This window comes from Brachyistius frenatus, unplaced genomic scaffold (assembly GCF_029030835.1).
Source record: "Brachyistius frenatus isolate BFR_SWC_R1_liver_20210118 unplaced genomic scaffold, ASM2903083v1 Contig_29, whole genome shotgun sequence".
Lineage (NCBI taxonomy): Eukaryota > Metazoa > Chordata > Actinopteri > Embiotocidae > Brachyistius > Brachyistius frenatus.
The window spans coordinates 1,529,880-1,549,963 of record NW_027210628.1 but is presented as its reverse complement, the minus strand read 5'-3'; the positions used below and the strand labels follow the sequence as shown (position 1 = coordinate 1,549,963).

At 40.0% G+C, this 20,084-nt stretch overlaps 1 protein-coding gene across 1 annotated transcript; it reads left to right on the top strand.

Annotated features, from left to right (window-relative positions):
* Nucleotides 1-6,757: 6,757 nt before the first annotated feature.
* Nucleotides 6,758-13,196, top strand: rx1 (retinal homeobox gene 1). The gene is made up of 4 exons (XM_069698938.1): nucleotides 6,758-6,812; nucleotides 7,613-7,942; nucleotides 11,414-11,667; nucleotides 12,705-13,196. Exons 2-4 carry the CDS (start codon nucleotides 7,639-7,641, stop codon nucleotides 13,194-13,196), a joined length of 1,050 nt encoding a protein of 349 aa, XP_069555039.1. The 5' UTR covers nucleotides 6,758-6,812; nucleotides 7,613-7,638.
* Nucleotides 13,197-20,084: the final 6,888 nt, after the last annotated feature.

Sequence of the window (20,084 nt, the reverse complement as noted above, 5' to 3'; positions counted from 1 at the left end):
AGCTTAGCAGAGTCGGTATGAATCGCGGACCTGGCTGAACTCTGAACTCTTCTAACAGGCAAAGGAGCTTCCCACCTTATCATCTCTGTAACCTTCTGCATCACATTGTTGTCCTGAAGGACATTTGTCTTTCTCATGGTCCCAGTTATCCTATAGTTGTCTCTGTGAACACAACTCCAAAGCTGAATATTCCCACCCCCACGCTTCACAGATGGCAGCACGTTCTTCTCATCAAACACTTTTCCAATTTCCCAGTCCGCAGCACTTGTTTTAAAAATGACTCTTTGCTTTGCATCGTTTAAACGTTGGCTTCTGTGATGAGGTTGCAGGAGAAATTTTCCTCTGGTGCCTCTTCGATGAAGACCCTGTAACGTTGGACCACATCCTGTGACAGCGTCCTGCAGCTTCTTAGCAGTCACACTTGAGGTTATCGTTTCCTGTCTGCCCATCAGATGTGACATTTTATCAAAAAGTTTTCTTGAGCTTCCGGATCTATTCGCAGACTGGAAACCCTTTGACATCTTCTTTTAGTCCTGCTTCCTCGGCTTTGTCAGCTTCCTTCATTTTCATTTCCTCAGTCGCATTGAGGATCCTTGTTGTTGAATTCTACCACAAGACTTTAAGAAAGCTTACCAGCGCTGAAATTTCATTAGCTGACGATCTCTAATGACAACCGATGGCCTGCCGTACAAGTCCTAATAAGTCAATTAACAAATTAATGAAGTTCTGACACTTAAGAAGAAGGAAGGTCCCCAAACTTGTGTACATGCCACTATTTAGTTTAGTTTCAAATTTGACAAATAACAAGTAAGAGTGCAGTCTCAAAGTCAGAGAGAAAACTAATTTTTCAGCTGAAATTCATCTTGTTGCTGCTGACAGTCATATTAGTGAACCAATCAGGATGAGCCGAAACATGCTGCCACGATTAACCTGCTGGGGGGAAGGATGGAGGGCACCTCTAATTCAATTACATATAAAAATAAGGTCAAGAGCAGCTGTCTGTTTGTTTGTGGATGGATAATGTGCACTGATTCAATGATACTTTCATTTCCACATATTTTTACTTTTTACTCTGAAAATACTGGAATAGTGGTTTCTGATTTTAATAATACAGGAAAAGTTTTCATTTCATAAACATTTTATAGATCTACTTTCTCCTGGGTGTCCACTCCCCATGCTCATCTGGCTAGATACAGATATAACTACGCACTGCACAACATTAAGGCAATAATAGTTTTTGCTCAATCAGTTCCTTTTGCAGAGTTCCACAACACTGAAAAGGTTGGCAGTTTATCTGTTGCAAATAACTGAATTCAGAAACAAAGTCACTATCAGATTAAATCCAACTTTAAGCTAAATATGGCTCCGATGCATAAGTTATAATGTGTCACAATCTGCGTATCTACTGTTTTGCATTCAGTAAAGGGTCTTGACACCAACCCTACAATGACGCGATCAGACGTGTAAGAAAGTTTTGGCTCCGATCTCGAGAGCTTGTTAGATGTAAGGAGCTAAGTAATATCAGAGCATCACTTTAAGCAAGAGGTGTAAGCCATGATAATAGATCTAATTATCCACAACGAGTGGATCAAAATCCTGAAACATTTGCCAATTTAGCTAAAGCTCAAATGTTATTATTCGGTGACTGAAACTTTACAAACATTGACTCGGGGGTTAAAAAAAGACGAGTGTTTACCAGCTAAGACGGTGAGGTTCAAACAACAGACGCTGTCGAGGTGCATTGTGGGAAGTGTAAGCTCCAGTGTTTAGGAACAAATAAAAGCTATGGCTTGGCCACATTGATCTGTATGCCTGTTTGTCCAAAGTGTAAACAGTGGCTTAAACAGTCTGTTTAGAGCTACAGTTGTTAGCACCTTCACCTAACTACCTGCAATAGCATTACTGCCAAAGCAAATTAGCATTTCATCAACTGATTACTGTGGTTGCAGCAGGGCCATAATTAAATATCACAGTATTCAAATATACAACACTGTTTCCAAAAAAGTTGGGACACTGTTTTATATGTAAATAAAAACAATGCAATGATTTGCAAATCATGAAAACCCATATTAATTAGAAAAAAGACCAAGACACCATTAATGCTAAATGATATACACAAGTTTTGGAGCAACATATGTTGCCACCCAGTCAATGTCTTTTTCAGGGAAGACCTCGCTTGTATCAGCAAAACAATGCCAAACCACAGATTTCAACATCATGGTTCTCTAGTAGAAGAGTCCGGGTGCTGAACTGGCCTGCCTGCAGTCCAGACCCGTCACCCGTTTAAAATATTTTAAAAGAAAAAATACTAAAAAGAAGACCACGAACTGTTGCGCAGCTGAATATCAGGCAATAATAAGACAACATTTCACTTTCAAAACTCCAGAAACTGGTTTCGTCAGTTCCCAAACATTTACAGAGTGTTGTTAAAAGAAGTGGTGATGCAACACAGTGGTAAACATGCCGCTGCCTGTTTTGAGATGTGTTGCTGGCATCAAATTCAAAATGAGCAAATATTTTTCATAAAACAGATTTCTTAGTTTCCACAATTGATATGTTGTCTCTGGTCTATTTTCAATTAGATATGGGTTTATATGATTAGCAAATCATTGCATTCTGTATTTTTTTGTTTTTACATTTTACAACTTTTTTGGAAACACGGTTGTGCTGATAATTCTCCACTACCCCCACCCCACCCAATATATTGCTGTAAAAATATGAAACAGGTCGGGGATGGTCAGGGGTGCGTGCGAGGTGCGAGCGAGCGTGCGTGCGTGCGTGCGTGCGTGCGAGAATAACAGACATCAGTCACATGAATTCCTCCTTGCCACACCACCTCCTCAGCCTTCCCTCCGCCTCACCCTCTCTCTCATCCTTCCCTTCCCTCCTTCTCCTTCTCCGTCCCGTCCTCCTCCTCTTTCTCTCTCCACCTCCCTCACTAAGCTGACACTGCGCATTTACACGTTAGCTGCTTTTACCTCTAATAGGATCAGGGGGACTTACAATGTCATCTGATAAAACTAAGCAGCTTGATAACTACACTGCTCCTTCTTAACCAATTTGTGCTCATTTGGGATAACGGAGAATCTGCGTAAGGACAAAAATGTGTAAACAAAATCATGAGGGTAAAATGAGCACCTTAGACTATCATTGCACCATAAGCTTGTAGGCAATGAGAGTCCCTCTGCCAACACACTGCTGGCTCTAATGGGGATGGACGGTTGTTCAGGGAATATAAATATTCTTATTGTGTGACAGTAATTTCTGCTCTGAAATGTACATGATTATTCATGATGTTAATACTTCAGTTTAAAGAGATGTATATTATAATGTAATTATATTGTCCTATACTTTAATTGAAATTGTTGAATCCAGAGCTATACTGACCTTTCACTCATTTGCCTTCTTTAAATTACACCAATAAGTTATCTACAGTGTGGGGAAGGGTCCTTTAAAATGCAAAAGGTTAAAGATTACACTGTAGAAAATGTAATAATGTAACCGTTTTAATTGCTTCGTCAAAGTAATGTAGCTTATTAAAATGTGTTACTTTTTGACTACTTTTCTAATGATGTGTTAAAAGGATGTTAGATATTTGGAAAACTATCAATTCTAATACTATTGATCTGGTCCCTGGAGACATTTCTGCGTGGCGAAAAGATACAAAGCAGCAGAATATTATATTACACATATTAGCTTTTTATATTCTGATGTGACCCCTTTGTAATCACCAACATTTTGAATAGTAACCGTAATACATATTATTTTCTGAGTTACTGTAACGTTCAAAATACATGTAATTTAATCATATGTTTGATGTACCGAGTTCCTCCCCACACTTGTTATCAATTTAATTAAAACGACTTTTAGTTTTTGCATTCAGCTATAACAGCAGTACCTCAGTGACAGTATATATAACAGTCTGACAGTCAATCATTTAGCATTTAGCATTGCATCCCCACAATTGGACGCTTTTTTAAAAAAAAAAAAATTTTTTGGGCTACATTACCCACAATGCAACTCCAGCACTGTGACTGTTCAATCGTGGATTCAGGTGTGTTATGCACACCATTTTTAATTTAGACCCAGCCCTACTCTTCCGTTTGATTAGCACGGACCTTGATAGTCTTACCCAAACCACCTCACTCCTCATGCGTTTGGCCTGAACCTAACCAACGTAACTAATAAAGATAACAAGTACTAGCCAATCACATGGTGAGTAGGACAGGTTTTAAAGAAATATAGGCGAGGAGAAAAGTAACGCATGTTATCCTAGTCATGGCAAATGTAGCCTTGAGCTGCTAGCCTCGAGACTGATAAACTCACTTCTTTCTATCTCAACATATTTTTTTATTTACTTATTTTATTGAGCCCCAGCTGACATTACTTCAAATGACATTACATGAGGCAGTTTATCACCATGTTATAACTTCAACTTATTAGTTCACCGGATAATCAGACTGAACTGTGATTTTGTTTCAACATTTAATTTTTGAAGAATAAGACTGTTTTTGCCTGGGTGTTGCAGACATGTTTATAGTAATACACAGAAAGTTCACTTCTGCATTTAACCCAGCCATGATCAGTGAACACGCACACACCTGGAGCAGTTGGGGTTGATGTACTTTGCTCAGGTGCACTTCAGCTATGGATGTTTTTCTTGCTGCTCCATCAAACCGGAGACTTTTTGGTCCCAAGCCCTGCTAATTTTTGTTCCAGATGCCTGATAAATACTCCCAATTGCCTGAAAAACTCAGAAAGGCACTCTCTCTTACCATAGTCACAATAATAACATCCATCATCAAATACTTGGAAAATTATGGTACAGCAGTGTGGATATCTGAGGTTGCTGAGTGTAAATTTTAAGTCCATAAGGTCCAGATGTAGTTGGCGTCTGTAATGTAATGTTAATGACTATTTTATTATCATAAACCGTGCAGCCATGCTAAAGTTTGCTTGGTTGAATTAGTCCAACATGGAGGTGACATTACTGTGGTTCAGAATCTAATATTGGAAATGTTTTTTAAAGATATTTGAGCTCACAAGAAATCTCTGCAGTGTGTTACGAATTCTACTTGCTTTTCGTGCTCCTAGACACAAGGAAACCAGATTCAAGTATTCGATGAAACAAACTAACCCTTTTGACTTTGTTTTAGCCGGCATCAAGTATCACAACCTTAAGGAGTTTACTGTCATCATACCAGACTGTTTGGAGGTGATCCAATAGCCAAGTGGTTAGGCTCATGCTCTGTGGATTAGTGTGTTAGCTCTCTGGGACGGCCAGAAAGTTAAAAGACAGAGGGGCTGATAGTTCGATTCCATACATCGCTGAGGAAAAATGTCCATGACTAGTGCCCTTAAGCAAGTCAACTAACATGCAACAGGTCCCTAGATGCTGCAGCTGCTCTGGATGGGTTGAATGCAGAACTGAAGTTCCTGTGTGCAAAAACATGTATTTAACATACTGGCAGATAAGATGATTCTTCTTCTTCCTGTCAAAACAGAAACGGTTTTAAATCCAAAGTGTTACAATACTACTTCAGTGTTCATGGAAACATGTTTCATGTCTTTGGGCATGCCCATTAACTGGCCTTTCATTAAAGAGTTAGTATTGTCCAAAAAGTGCCATCTGCCCCAGATCCATAAAAAAAAATTCCTCCCAAAGCAAATAAACCTTAAAAATCTGGTATTCATCAAGTTGCTTTTTAACATGCAAGTGAAATAAGAAGGGAAATAATAGTGGAAGTAAAAGGGTGATACGCAAAAGGATTAAAATACTTTCCAGTTCCTTCTCACAAATGACAAGCTGGCAATAGCTACTGCAAATAATTTTCATATCTAAGAAAACACAATAATAACTATATATTAACTTCACAATGAACTATATAATTACATTTATGATGGCAGATCTGTTTTATATTGTATATTTGTACTTTCCTCTTGTAAATATATCAATAATTGAGTTGTTGTATATCGTGATTATTTTTTCATTTGACTTACCTTGTAAATCTAAAAATGTTTGTCAGATCAGATGAAGAAAAACAAATCACTCACAAGTGTAACCCAAAATAAAACATAATTTAAGACCAAGATCTGACTTCCTTTTTATCATTTTAGAGCTTGAAATAAATGTAAAAATAAATTGTTATTTAAATCCCCATATAGATTTCTGTGATTTGTTTTTTGTACAACGTACATCATGTTACAGTTTTAAAGTTTCTTCTCTTCATGTAGTTCCACATAATGGGGGCTGGGTGTGCTCGGTGAAAACTTTCAGTGATTCTTTTGTCTTTTAAACAATAAATTAATGAAAGAAAGTCTCGTCTGGGCTTCACTCGCCCGGCCTTCTCCTGCGGGAGTGAATGGAGGAGACATTTAAAACAGTTACTTGAGCAAAAAACCTCTGTCAATCACTCTTAAAGGGGAAGGATTGCAATTAACAATCCTGTCCTATAATCCCCTCGTTTCACCTCCTACGCCGCCTCAGCTTTGTCCACCTCTCCCTCGCCGTCTCCCTCCTCTCCCACTCTCCTCTCTGAGCCGGAGTGGATGGCGTCTGAACTCAGTTGCTGAATGCTCTTTGCACCGGGTGGCTTTTCTCAGTTGTACTCTCTTGGAGTGTTTCTGTCAGGACTGTTTGTCTCACACAGGGAAACTACTTAGAGAGATGCGAGGTAAGCAGAGCTGAGAGACTGCAGGCGGTGCACATAGTGGAGCTGGCAAGAGAGAAGTTGGAGGGTGAGCTGCTGAGAGGAACAGGTGGAGCACTGGCATCAGTAACTTCAACAGTTCAACACATTTACTTCTAAGAGGTAGGCACTGCCACTGGCTCATTTTATAGGGTCTGTTTTCTTGTCAGGTAACAAGTCCCTGAAATTGTTGTTGCATTATAGAAAATGAACTACAGTATAAATAGAAGGAAACAAAATCTGTTTTTCTTTCAGCTTTCAATCCTCTGAATTGACTTTACTGTTCAGCTTCCATATTTATTCATCAGACAGTTCACATTGAAGTGACAGATTTTGCCAGAAGGCTCATTTTCATGTGCAGTTCCTTTCCCCTCAACTTATTTCTGCAGATATGTTTTTTCCAACACGTCCACTGTAATTATTTGTTTTATCTAAAGATTTTATGGTCTGTGTGTGAACTGTGCATAAAAATAATCTATAACAGCAGACTTTATACATTTAGTTGATCAGGTATGACAACAACAAGAACAATTTTGTCAGAGGTTTTTGGTATGGTAGATATTTTCAGTTGGATGACCAATTTTTTTTTTTAATAATATGTCTAATATCATCTTTCTACTTCAACAGAGAGCCTTTGTATGAAATTGTTTTGGTTTTTATGATAATTATTTATTTGATTTAGAATGAGTGGAAATTAAGTGTTAATGTTTAATTATGGAGTTGATTTATCGTCATAATCAACACTGCATGGCTGTAAGTGCTGACCATTTAGAGAGGGGTAACCTCTCACCCCTTTGATCTCTGAAGGGGATAATCAGGTTTAGATGGATGGAGGTTTGAGAGGTGAGATGTCAAAGATAACTAGGGGATTGCTGACGACCTATACCTAGTCCTTCACCTAAACCTCTTTCTTCTGATTACAGGCCCAGGTGATTGTCCAGACGCTCGAATGCATTTATCACTGGATACCATGAGCATGGTGGACGACAGCTGCCTCTCACCCAGCAACTTCCACGAAATGGGGAAAGGTGGGGGCGTCGCAGCAGGGGGCCGCGTCCACAGCATTGATGTCATCCTGGGTTTCAGTAAAGACCAGGACCCCTTGCTAAGTCCCGCCGGGGCGCCGGGACCCCACAAACTGAACATCGATGGCCTGGCAGAACCTGAGAAGCAGCAGGAGCCCTCGTCGCACCCGTCCTACAGCGGGCACCTTTCCTCTCTGAGGGGCAGCAGCACAGAGCAGCAGTACCACGGTGAGTTGAGCTGAGGATGCTGGTGTCCATACTGGCAAAACAGAACTATTTTTAACAGCATTAGCATTTAGTTTGACCACATAAGTTATTCATTATATTGAAAAATGAGGTTTTGTTGTTGAGGGTAAAGTTTATGATTCATCAGATTTTTTTGCCTCAAAACATATAAAATTGTTCAAGGAAATACAGTAGCAGCACCTCTGGTCCCGAAAGGCTAGATTGGTGTAAACTTTACACTTCAGAGTTTCAGAGATTAGAATCAGGTAAAGTAGAATAGATTTTGCTGTACTGAAGTTAAGACACTGATGCCTCTGAGCAAACATTTGCTGGCCATAAAGTTATTTGTCCACCAAGACAGGCTCAGTCTTTCATACTCCCTGCAAAATTTGCTCCAGAACCAGAATAAACTGGTCAAGTTTCACAATATACTTGTAACTTGGAAACATTAAACAGCATAAATAACAGACACAGTATACATTTAAAAAAAATACATGCTTTTAAAACCTAAAAATTAAAACAGTCTCTTAAAGGAGACCACAGAAAGATGGAGACAGACAAAAACATCCACAGTGGTTCTACATTTTTACAAAAAGTTTACAATCTGGTCCGGATAATTCTTTCAAAGAAGTTAAAAAACTGCAGCTACGATAAACCAACGTTAACCAAACAATGGAACATCCCTTTAATACAAACAATTTTATTCAACAACAAAAATTTTGAAATCAATCCTATCCATCTGTGTAAGAACATGACAGCAGCCTGGTCTCCGTGGACATGAGGTTCAGTTTTTATTATTATAAGTCAGACCTTCTGCAACAAGACTGTTCCAGTAGCTTTAGATCATATGTGTACATGCAGCATAGTTGTGCATTTTACATCCAGTTAAAGAGAAAAGATTCAAAGCGTTAGTGTGCCACTGTTGCCATGCAGAGCCTGTTGCATTAAATGAACTGTGTGGACTGAGATTGAGAGATAAATCAGAGGACAAGATGGTACAGGGGGTTTATGTCCCCAAGACCAATCCCATCCCCTTGTGGAATTCCCCTAATCTTCTCTTCTGCATAGATGAGATTGTACAGTCGTTCATTCGGGTGTTATTGTTATCGTTCTCGCTCAGAATCAAATTTGTTACGTTTAATCTGAAGCTATTTTGCAGGATCAGGCAGGTGGTTGGAGATTTTGAGGCAGAACCCCCCCATCCCCCACAAAAATATGTTTTTTTACATGAATTGCGGAGGGATCTACCCCCTCCAGGAACATTATTTTAAGTGATTCATTTTAGTTTTGTTCGGATTAACGTACATCAACACCAATGACATCACCCTTTTATATCTATCAGTCCTATGAAGTCAGCCCAGTTCCTCCTGAATGAGCAGCTCTTCTGTGTTCGGTGTCAGTCGGCCCCCCTCTCTGTGCTGAGATGTTCTGCTGGCTGATAAACAGTGGGGAGGCTTCAGACCCTCGGCTGTGATGGGCTGACAGGCCAAGAGCTGGTCACTGAACCAGACCTGACCTCTGCCTTTGTCAGAGCCTGGCCTTTGTCATGGGTGCTTAATGAGAGGTGGATAAATGAACCCCCCGAATCCTGGTTTTGCGTTTGTCTTTGCTCCCGTTTGCCAGTGGAAAGACCAGTGACCTCTCTTTTATCTCCATCAACACATCCCATTAACGGAAATGAGCTAACATAGACTCATAGAAGCAGTTGTTAGGATGTGGCTCTGAAAGGATGGAGACATTTTGAAGATCTTGTGATATTGAACCGTGATGTTGATAAACCTCATACAGATTACAAACTCTAGTGATGAGGAAGATTAACTTTTAAACTTATTGTAGTCGTAGTTGGTGCAGGTTTCATTCTTGAATTTCAAAACTGACATTTGACATTAAAAAGATGTAATCGATGTTTTTCTAGTAGGCTATTAATATATTGTGACAATATGAAAACAATGAAGACCTCACAGAGGATTACCACCTGAATCTGCAAGTCCTCTCAGTTTTACAGCGCTTTACAGCAAGTTTCAGCTCACTGTTTTGCTACCCAAAAACACAGCAAAAAGTATAGTGATTATTGGGACATTATATTTATCAGGTGAGCAGGAACATGACTCCAGATGTAACTGCTGGATGTGTTTGAAAGCAACTGTTTGCCCTATGAATAACTTCAAAACACATCACAACATGTTTCTGCTGCTCCCAGCGGCCAAAGGGTATTGCAGCCCAGTTCCTCACTTTTTCCAACAACTCAGCAAACTCCAACCACTGAATGTGGCTGTGAAATTAGATTTACAACAACCACATGGGATTTTTTTTTTTTTTAATCCAACTATATAGTTGGTGCTTAAGGTTCACACGAGATTAATAATTTCTGCAGTTATTATTTCAAATTCTGACAGACCACATCCTAATTTCCACTGTACCGGGATTCTAAATTTGCACATCTTACACAAGAAAGTATTTAAAGTCAAGTTAACCTACTTCCTGTGATTGACAACTTATCTAACACAACCTGAGTGATGTAGTCTTTGACTCAGGTCCAATCTTGGCAGACATCAAGACTTCTGCAGAAGCTGCTCAAGAGCAACTGATCTGATTGCCGGATGATCATCATGGTTGTACTTTATTTAATTAAATTACTTACCGGTTACGCTAATTCTAACTGCCAACAGTCTGGTCCTGACTATGTTAAAGATTTTGTTGTTTTCCCTGCAGTGTTTTCTGTGTTTCTTGAGTGTTGAAGGGGATTCACGTTGAAGATCAGGGATGAAGATGAGGAGGTACAGTTGAGAGGAAGGCCAGGAGAAATTGTTTGACATGAGGAGAAAGAGGGACTGTTTCAGTGAAAGTCTCGTAGTGTTGGGAAACATTAGCTTGTCGCTCTGGTCTTATGAAATGATGACGGACTACGGACATTTTTTATGTTATTGATGCATTTTAGGAAAATATATTTTTGTTGCTTTTGATTTCATGTTAACTGTATTAAGGGGATTAACTAAGTGTAGCCGTTCAGTGCAGTTCAGTCAGTAAATCCTGTTACATATGTGATTCTGTGGAAACAATGGTGTGATTTACAGTTGAGTCCGTGAAAAGAAAGGTAAGACTTTTGTTTCCAAATATCTTTTTAAAGACTGTTTACCTTTGGAGAAGATAAACACTGGAAACAACTTTTCTAAATCTGATTAGGAATGTTTCTGACTTTTTTTGAGCTTCAGGGAATTGCTTGCTTCACTGACCTACAGTAGCCTATTGTTGCAGATGTCAAATTAATGTCTGCTCTACTGGAAAGTGAGCATTGCATTCTTCATTTCGAGATGCCATTTGTGTTTCCTTTCTGTCTGAACTGTCCTTCTGTTTTACAATGTTCTTTTAATAATCAAAATTTTCAATATTCATTTAAATGTTTAAATTTTTATTTTATGAAATATAAAAAGGAAAAAAAAACCTGCTGATTAATTTGTCTTTTGCCCCGAACAGACACTGGCTTATTCACAAACAAGTGTGACGAGGAGCTGAACGAGCTGAGGAAGAGCGTGGAAAGTGATGAAGGCAAGTCTCCAGAGCCAGGCAAGGATGATCAGCCCAAAAAGAAACACCGGCGCAACCGCACCACCTTCACCACCTACCAGCTGCATGAGCTGGAACGTGCCTTTGAGAAGTCCCACTACCCAGACGTATACAGCCGCGAGGAGCTGGCCATGAAGGTTAACCTCCCTGAAGTCAGAGTTCAGGTAAGGTGAACCACGACATCATAGAGATCCTTCAGCATGTGAAACAAGAAGCCAGTAGTAGTTTGCTTCTCTTTAATTTTCTCTTGTGCCAGACTGTTATTACATTACTCTGTAGTATAATATACTACAAAAGCACAATGATACAGTAATAGTTTGTGATTTATACATCTGCGTGCTGTCCTTACAGTAAACATCTCCTCAGTTCCCATCTCATTTAACCTGATGAGTTAAATTGGCCTTTCCAAATCAAGCCAAAGCCCTTGGCGTTTGTTCAGGTGAGGAGATTGTACCAGACAGTTAGGCAAGACGGGTGCGTGGTTCCAAGCATACTCTGCCAACTTCACGAGGACTAGAAGATGAACTCTTTTTTAGGACAGAGGTTTCCTCAGAGGAACCAAAGGGCCAAGCTTAAGACTGGATGGCATGAAAGGCAGCTAAAAAGCAGTTGGTCCCGGGAACAGGAGGTGAAGAAGACAAAACCACCTTCTTTAGGAGAAACTAAGAATTCTCCAGCATGAAGTCCACTGACTGGAAATTTTCCAGAGCTTTTAGCTACATCTGAAGGATCTTCATTAGCGGTTGATGTTTGCTTAATTGTTATGACATGACAAAAATGGAAACAAAATAAGAAACTTTTTATCAGATTGGTATTTCCAAGGTTAAAAGTGTTGGTAGATTTTTAGTACAGCTCCACATTTTTGCTGCTTTTTTCAATTCAAATAGCTTTAGGAGGAGCAGGAGTTGTCTATGTAAAGTTGAGTTGCTGTTAACAACTGGGATTTCCCGAACATCCTTGGTCTCATTACTTGTGAATGTCCTATTTTTTTTCACCGGGTACTGGTTTATTTTGTTCCAGTTGTCCACAGATACCTTCAGAAGTCATCTTCTTGCATCAAGACTGATGGTCCTGGTCTTATAGACTCAAATAATATTCTCAGACAGATTAATAACATAATGACAAAACAAATATGGTTTGATCCAAAACTGTAAATTGACCTTCTTCATTACGTTCACGTCCAGTTTAATTTCTCTTCTAGGTCTGGTTTCAGAATCGCAGAGCTAAATGGCGTCGACAGGAAAAAATGGACGCCAGCACCATGAAGCTCCACGACTCACCCATGCTTTCCTTCAACCGTCCGGCACCAGTCCACACCAGCATGGGTCCAATGACCAACTCCCTCCCTTTGGACCCGTGGCTGACCTCCCCGCTGTCCAGCGCTACACCTGTCCACAGTATCCCGGGCTTCATGGGTCCAGCTCAAGGCCTCCAGCCCAGCTATCCCAGCCACAGCTTCCTCAACTCCACTCCTCATGCTCCTCATCCTCACTCTCACTCTCACTCTCATCCTCACCCGTCCATGGGTCAGGGGATGCAGAGTATGGCTCCTCCTCCTTACCAGTGTCCAGCACCGTACCCTGATAAATACCCTCTAGAGGACGTGGACCAGCGCAGCTCTAGTATCGCTGCCCTGAGAATGAAAGCCAAGGAGCACATCCAGTCGATGGACAAGACCTGGCAACCCATGTGACTAACAAACTTGGCAACCCATGTGACTAACAAACTTGGCAGACCATGTGAGTGACGTTGGGAAAGGGAGATGCTGAAGTCTTTTCTTAGGGTTCAGGGTAACGACGCTGAGTAACATGTTGGAAAAGATGGCAGTGATACGTCTGTCACCCACAGAGCAAAAGAAGTGGATCCTGAACTGTGAAAACTGAGAATGTTACAACCTTTTTTGGGGGACTTTCTTTTAATTTTTTTTTTTCCCCCCTTCATCTCAAGGACATGTAACAGACAAGTTGTTAATTTTAAAATCTCCCGTGAATCTGTAGGTGTTAAGTTTTGCCTTCAGTGCTGTAAAAGCAAACGTTTAACTTGCACCCCAGGAGCTGTTACATACAAACTTCTATACTGACAGGTCACAAACAAGCTCTTAACACCTATAAGTCACGGCAAAATCATTTTTTGATGCTGAGTGAAATCTATTGCTCCTTTGCTGCAGCTCTATTGAAGAAGTGCTGTCAGTGGGAACCCAATGGGGGTATGAAAATTGCCAAAATGTGGAAATTATCATTGTTTCCAATCCTTTTCATTTATTCTTGTCGGCCATCAAAATCATTTGAGTCAAACAAAATATCACATCCATTCCCTTCTTTTCCCATTTTCTTCACTGAATTTGTGTTTTTGCTAATTAATCCAATTGTCAAATTTTCATGGGTCAGCTGATCAGAGTCGCAGAGAAGTTTGTGAGTGAAGGTCTGGTCTCAGTTTAATGTGAAATCGAGGCATGAAAACACAATGTATCTGACTGCACATGTCACTCATCTATTTAGATTATAAGAGCTGTGCGAGTGATTTTTCAGTTCATCTCCCACTTGTAGTCTGGTTTATGTTGCTACTGTTTAGATATTTGAGCCCATAGAGTATCTTAGATACCCTGGTGTGACTGGAGGAAGATGACAACAAAGGACCAGCGAGCCTCACTGAGGAGAGAAGAATCTCTCAATTATGGGGTCACAAAATGTAAAATACATAATTGCTTGGTGGGAACTAACACTGTCAGAGATGTGATAGCACCTTTGTGGACCAGGGATGAGAATATACCAAAAATACACCAGCACAAATATATTTTTCTAACTTGTGCTGAGATGCTTTAAAGAAGGAAGGAAGGAAGGAAGGAAGGAAAGAAGGAAGGAAGAAAGGAAGGAAGGAAGGAAGGAAGGAAGGAAGGAAGGAAGGAAGGAAGGAAGGAAGGAAGGAAGGAAGGAAGGAAGGAAGGAAGGAAGGAAGGAAAGGAGGAAGGAAGGAAGGAAAGGAGGAAACGAGGAAGTAAAAAAAGGCAGAAAAACATGCTCGTCAGTGGAGTAACCCTGTTTTTGCTTGAGTGGCTGTTGGAGGAGAAAACCTGTTGGCAGCTCAGTGTTGGGTGGCTGCGTGTACGTGCAGGGCAGCAGAAAGAGCCCTGTGTGATGCGTCACCCCACATAGTTTAGTCTTTGTTCGGCACAATTGATCCAAGTGTATCCTCTTTGTCTAAAACTGAAGGGGGGGAAACGGTCTCAGGCTGCACTAAATAGGCCCTTGTAACCATTTTGTTATGGAAGTCCTTTTTTCTTCAATCAAATGAGAAGAAACATGGATTGTCGCTGCTATGGTCATTAGTGACACAATATTGGTCTTTTACCATCTGTTACAGAGTTAAGCTCTAATTGTCTTAAAGGTAGAGAAGCTCGAGCTTAAACATGATATGCTTTACATGGGCAGTAGGACTAAATAGAGAGGACTTCAGCTGTGAGATATTTTAGCATCTGCAGGTACCATAATCACTAAACTGAATATGTGCAGGTAGAAATGTCATATGGTAACTTTTTTTGACTTGGAAAAAGAGGAAGAGAAAACCCATTATCTTAAAGTGCAATTTCAGAACCCTTTTTTTTTTTTTTTTTTTTTTTTCCTTTTTTTTATATACATAGATTCTTTTCTAAAAGAGGAGACTTGTTTTCTCCATGACTGCCCATTATTTGATCGTGATACTTCACCTCAATATGATGTCAAAACCGCAAAAAAAATCTTTAGTCGTTTAAAATCTGTGGTTGTACATGCTCAGAGAGGGAAAACAGTCGCTGCTCTTCATCTGTCCTCGTGTAGTTTTTCAATTTTGTTCATTAGTGATGTTTAGACTCCCCGCTGGATGATGCCAGGACCTCACACCCCACAGGAAATGAGGATTACCTTGCACATTAAGAGCTTCTTTAGGACGCAACATTTAAGTGTGATTTTTGGGCCAAGAATAAGCCAAAGGTTAGGTAATGGACAGAATTGCACTAGAACAGTTTTAGTTTTGTTTAATTTTTTTTTTTAATTGTGAAAATGTACAGGATATTGTCTTACATGTCCTAGTTATGTCTGTCTTAGTGATATCATTGTTTTATTTCTTTCTTTTTTGGGGGGATTTTGTCTGGATCATTGATGTCCATTTTCTGGAAAGAATGAAGATCTACTGAAAAATAAATATAGTTTGATAGAAATTTTATCTCTCTCTCACTGCAGTGCTTTCATGTTGACCTGTGCACTCATTCCCACACAGTCACTGTATTTTTCTCTTTTTTTTTTTTTTTTTTACCTCACTAAGACTAAAGAGCAATCCAAGATTACTACAGTATAATCGTTATCATCTGACATACATGGGCAGAGACATTCTTTCTTTCCTGCTAACACTTGTGTTCCTCGTCTCTCTCTCTCTCTGTCATGTAAGAGCTCTTTCTTTCTTTTACCCCCTCCCCAATCCTCTCTGCTGTTCCAGGGTTTGGTGGCAGGGTGCCAGCCTGTTAGGAAGATGAGACTCCAATCAATCAGGGCTTCCCAGGGGGGCCTCTGACCACAGGGCCCAGCTCCCTAATTGCCCCCAGGCAGGCAGGCAGGCAGGCAGGCAGGTTGGAAGGCTGAGCCGCTGCAACACATGTTCACAGAGGGGACCAGTGCCGCTGCGCTCGCAGGCCTCCGCAGCGTGTGAATCACTTTCCTGGACAGATGGAGGTCTGAACAGACCTCACTTCAAGGACCATATGGATAAGCCCGCGGATGTAATAGGGCAATGTTTGTATGATTTTTGGCATGTCATATAAAGTGATTAGATTCGGCTTTACGCAAGATTGGTATGTGGTTGGTTTGTGCCTCTCGTGTTACCAGAACATCTCTTGGCTTGGTATCTGAATTTTTACAAAATATGTTCCCAATGATTTTTGATAAACCTGAAAATGTTGTTTAACAGTACTTACAGTTGTTCTGAAAGTATTTCCAAAATCTTTAGTCTCTTTTCAACTTTCTGAAACAAATAAAGACATTCCATACATTAAATGATTAAAAAAAAGATTTTTAACCCATTTCTCAGTTGCATTTTCCTATGCTCAGTAAGAAACAGGATTTTAAGATGTACAATACATTTAAATGTAGGTATATCAGGATTTTTCTTCCCCATATTTTTCAGTTTATGAAAAATAGTAACATGGTGCTCTTGTGTTTAGGGCAGGGACTTACGTTGTCTCTAGCTATCTGCACAGTCTTATTTTCTTTTGATTTAGGATTCTGGAAATACCTTCAAAATAAGTTATGTTTTGATGGATGTCTGTGTATTTCAAAGACTGCCTCATTGATTTGTCAGAAAATCAGATGTTTAGCTCTGTGACTCAAATGTACTGGTCATGTATTAAAAGCACAAACTGGAGCTGGATACAGAATCAGGAATCGTGTGATGTAACTTTATGTGATACGAAAAACAGAAGAAAAGCCATATTTGATGTCAGGGATTACAGAAATAGATTTTTAACTTTTTGTGAATGTAACATGTTTGTTGTTGACTTTCACTGTTTTCATGTCTTATTCTAGGCTTTATAGGGTCAGTGGGTTTCTAGAAGAGTGGAACAAACACAACACCGTATGTATGAAAAGAGAAAAATGCTCTCGACAAGAGAGGATGAAAGAGACAGAGTATGTGTGGAAGTCAGAACATTAAGAAAGAGATTAAGTTGGAGAAAAGTATGGGAGAGAGAGAGAGACAGAGAGAGTGCGAGGGGGGCGAGGGTGGATGGCTGCTCATCAGAGTTAATGATGTAGAAAATCCCCCAATTAGAGCGTTTTCCTGTGTTGCAGGATGAGTTCAGAGCGGGGTCCTCTGACAGCCCGGGGATTAGTACCCGGGTTGGGCCGGGCCGAGCTGGGCCTGAACAGACACTAACTAACTGCTGGACAGCTTGGCACTGCTCAGCTGGGGCCGGGTCGGGGCTATAGTCACAGCCGGGGGCCGGGGTAGGCATGCGTTGAGCCGGAGTGAGTGGCACAATAGAAAGCATGGGAAAAAGAGCAGCAGCAGATCAACATGAAAAAAAAAGTTCTGATGGAAAGTTATTATAAACATAAACACAAGCTATAACAAACGTTTATAATATTTAATGAGCCCAAAAAAAGTTCTGATGGAAAGTTATTATAAACATAAACATAAGCTATAATAAACGTTTATAATATTTAATGAGCCAAATTCGATTTTTATTTAAACTTTTAGTCTTTAAACTACCAGAAAAATGCTTAAGGTTTCTAAAAATTATTAAGAATTTGCCAAAAAGATAAAAATATTCTTTACATCTATTTTTTACATCTCGGTATTAGGCTACATATGTGCTCACCCAAAACATAACCTAATCTTATCTGGACATCTGGATTGTACAGAAAATCAATCTTGTGAAAATATTGCTTGATGTCAAACGATAAATCACAAGATGACAAAAACGCTGAGACTTGTGGCGGTAAGACGCAGGACCCGACCTCCTAATCCTCCCTGTCCCAGACTCCTGGGACAACAAATTTGATCATCATTCTGTCTCCTCACACAAAAATGAAGCACTCACTGATTAAACATAACCAGTGAGCGTATGGGGGCTGGTATTCACCTGCAACTAAGAGAAGCAAAACTGAACATGTATGCAGAGATAAACAGAGGCTGGGAACCTGGAGAAATATAAACATATTATGTTTAGTAAATATTCTAAATGTCCACTTGCTTGAACATTCCTGGAGCTTTTGACTGTATCTCATGGCTTTCTGAAGCAAAGGGACTGCGTGACTTGACTACTGTGAAACTTTATCTTCTTATGACTTGATCGCCTGAAGATCTGATCTGCCTTCAGACTTTTTTCAGTATCAAAGCAATATAGACATCATGAAAAGCCTGACAGCTTTAATATTTAATTATTAAACTGAAGCATTGAAAGTGCTTCAAGTAGTTGCGTGTAAAAAAAAAATCCCACTGTATCCAACTTTATTCCAATGCTGTGTCCTTTTAAAGGCCGACGTCCAGCAGATGATGCAGAAAGTTATTGTAGAAAGTTTTTCAGTAGTACGCAATATCTCAAATGAGGTTTTGGAAGTCGCACTGTTCTCTTACTCTGAAAGACTTGAAATTGTCATGCAATTTGCTTATAAAGATTTGTAACTGACTTGGACTAGCTCAAGGTAGCCTGTAAACAGCATGACAAAGTGATCAATACAAAATCTTTAAGAGGAGATCAGTTCTTTCATCTGCACATTTTCATGTTTTCCTGTGCAGTCCAACTGTAAAGGTTCCAGAAAAGAAGATGCCACAGGACACCACAAATAAAAAGACATTCAGAGGGAGCCCTAACTCGCCTCTGCTGCACTGTAACTGTGTTCATTAGGAACAACTGAGTCCTTAATGACTAATTGATTAATTGTGCAGTCTATTATTTTGCTCCTGCACCCCAGTAGATCTGAAAAGGCCCCGGCTGGAGTTAACAGTCTTATTGGAAAGACGCGTTCCTTGCAAAGGATAATAAGGGAAAATAGCGGAATTAATTGGGTTTGATTAAGAGAGCTTTTCAATGGGACAGCTTTTTCGCATGACATAATTAAAGGTCAGTTAAGGAGGAGGGGGTGGGGGGCAGCGGATTTGGTTGTTGGCGCCAGTGCTGTGTGGGTGTGTCTGTGAGAGGGGAAACAGATAGACAGACTGTGTGTGTGTGTGTGTGTGTGTGTGTGTGTGTGTGTGTGTGTGTGTGTGTGTGTGTGTGTGTGTGTGTGTGTGTGTGTGTGTGTGTGTGTGTGTGTGTGGTGCTTCCTTCACACTTGTGAAACTATGTTGTGTGTCTGATGTGGTAAATTTCTATAGGCTCACTCACCAGAAAACACAGTGAAGTTCATAGGGGGGCCCTCTGTGCGCTCAGTGTGTGATTATTATCACCACAATTGCCATCACTGAAGGCCCAGAGCTCAGCCTTTTGTTATTGCTACATGGTCATTAGCTGTGCATTTCAGAGTCTGCATCATTGTATAGAATGGGTTGGTGGCAGGAAAGTACATTCAGCAGTGTTTTTGGATGAGCACAAAACATGAAGACAAACTCCAAACATTTATTACGGTCACACAAACACACATTATGAATCTTAAGTATAATCTTTTTACAATATAATCTAGAACAATAGAGTGGGGCACGCAAGCCATCAGGTCTAAAAATACATCTGAACTGTGGTAAACCAAAAACCAGGCTTCACACTTGATTAGATTATCAAATATTTCATCATAACTCTGCATCCCCTCTTTTCCCAGTTTTAGCAGGATTTGCAACAGATAATGTGCACAAAACGATCCAATGGAACAATTTCCGTATCCCACTGAAAGCAAGCATCCACTTTACTCAAGAGTCCCTCAGCAAAACGTTACACTACAGGCCACAGAACAATGTGGCGTGTTGTTGTTAACTGTATATAAAATAGTTCAAACTAGCTCCATCTCCAGCAGCTCCAGCAGTAACATGCTGATTCACTATAATAATCTAATGATGTCATATATGTATAATACTTTGTAGTTTTACTTGAGAATGTATTTTTCCTGCAGGACTTTAAGTTGTC

What these genes read in the sequence shown, in the direction of transcription:
- rx1 (XM_069698938.1), top strand. Translation starts at nt 7,639, where the DNA reads ATGCATTTATCACTGGATACCATGAGCATGGTGGACGACAGCTGCCTC. An exon ending in CACAGAGCAGCAGTACCACG is followed by an intron (nt 7,943 to 11,413) that starts GTGAGTTGAGCT and finishes TGCCCCGAACAG; the next exon opens with ACACTGGCTTATTCACAAAC. An exon ending in TCCCTGAAGTCAGAGTTCAG is followed by an intron (nt 11,668 to 12,704) that starts GTAAGGTGAACC and finishes TTTCTCTTCTAG; the next exon opens with GTCTGGTTTCAGAATCGCAG.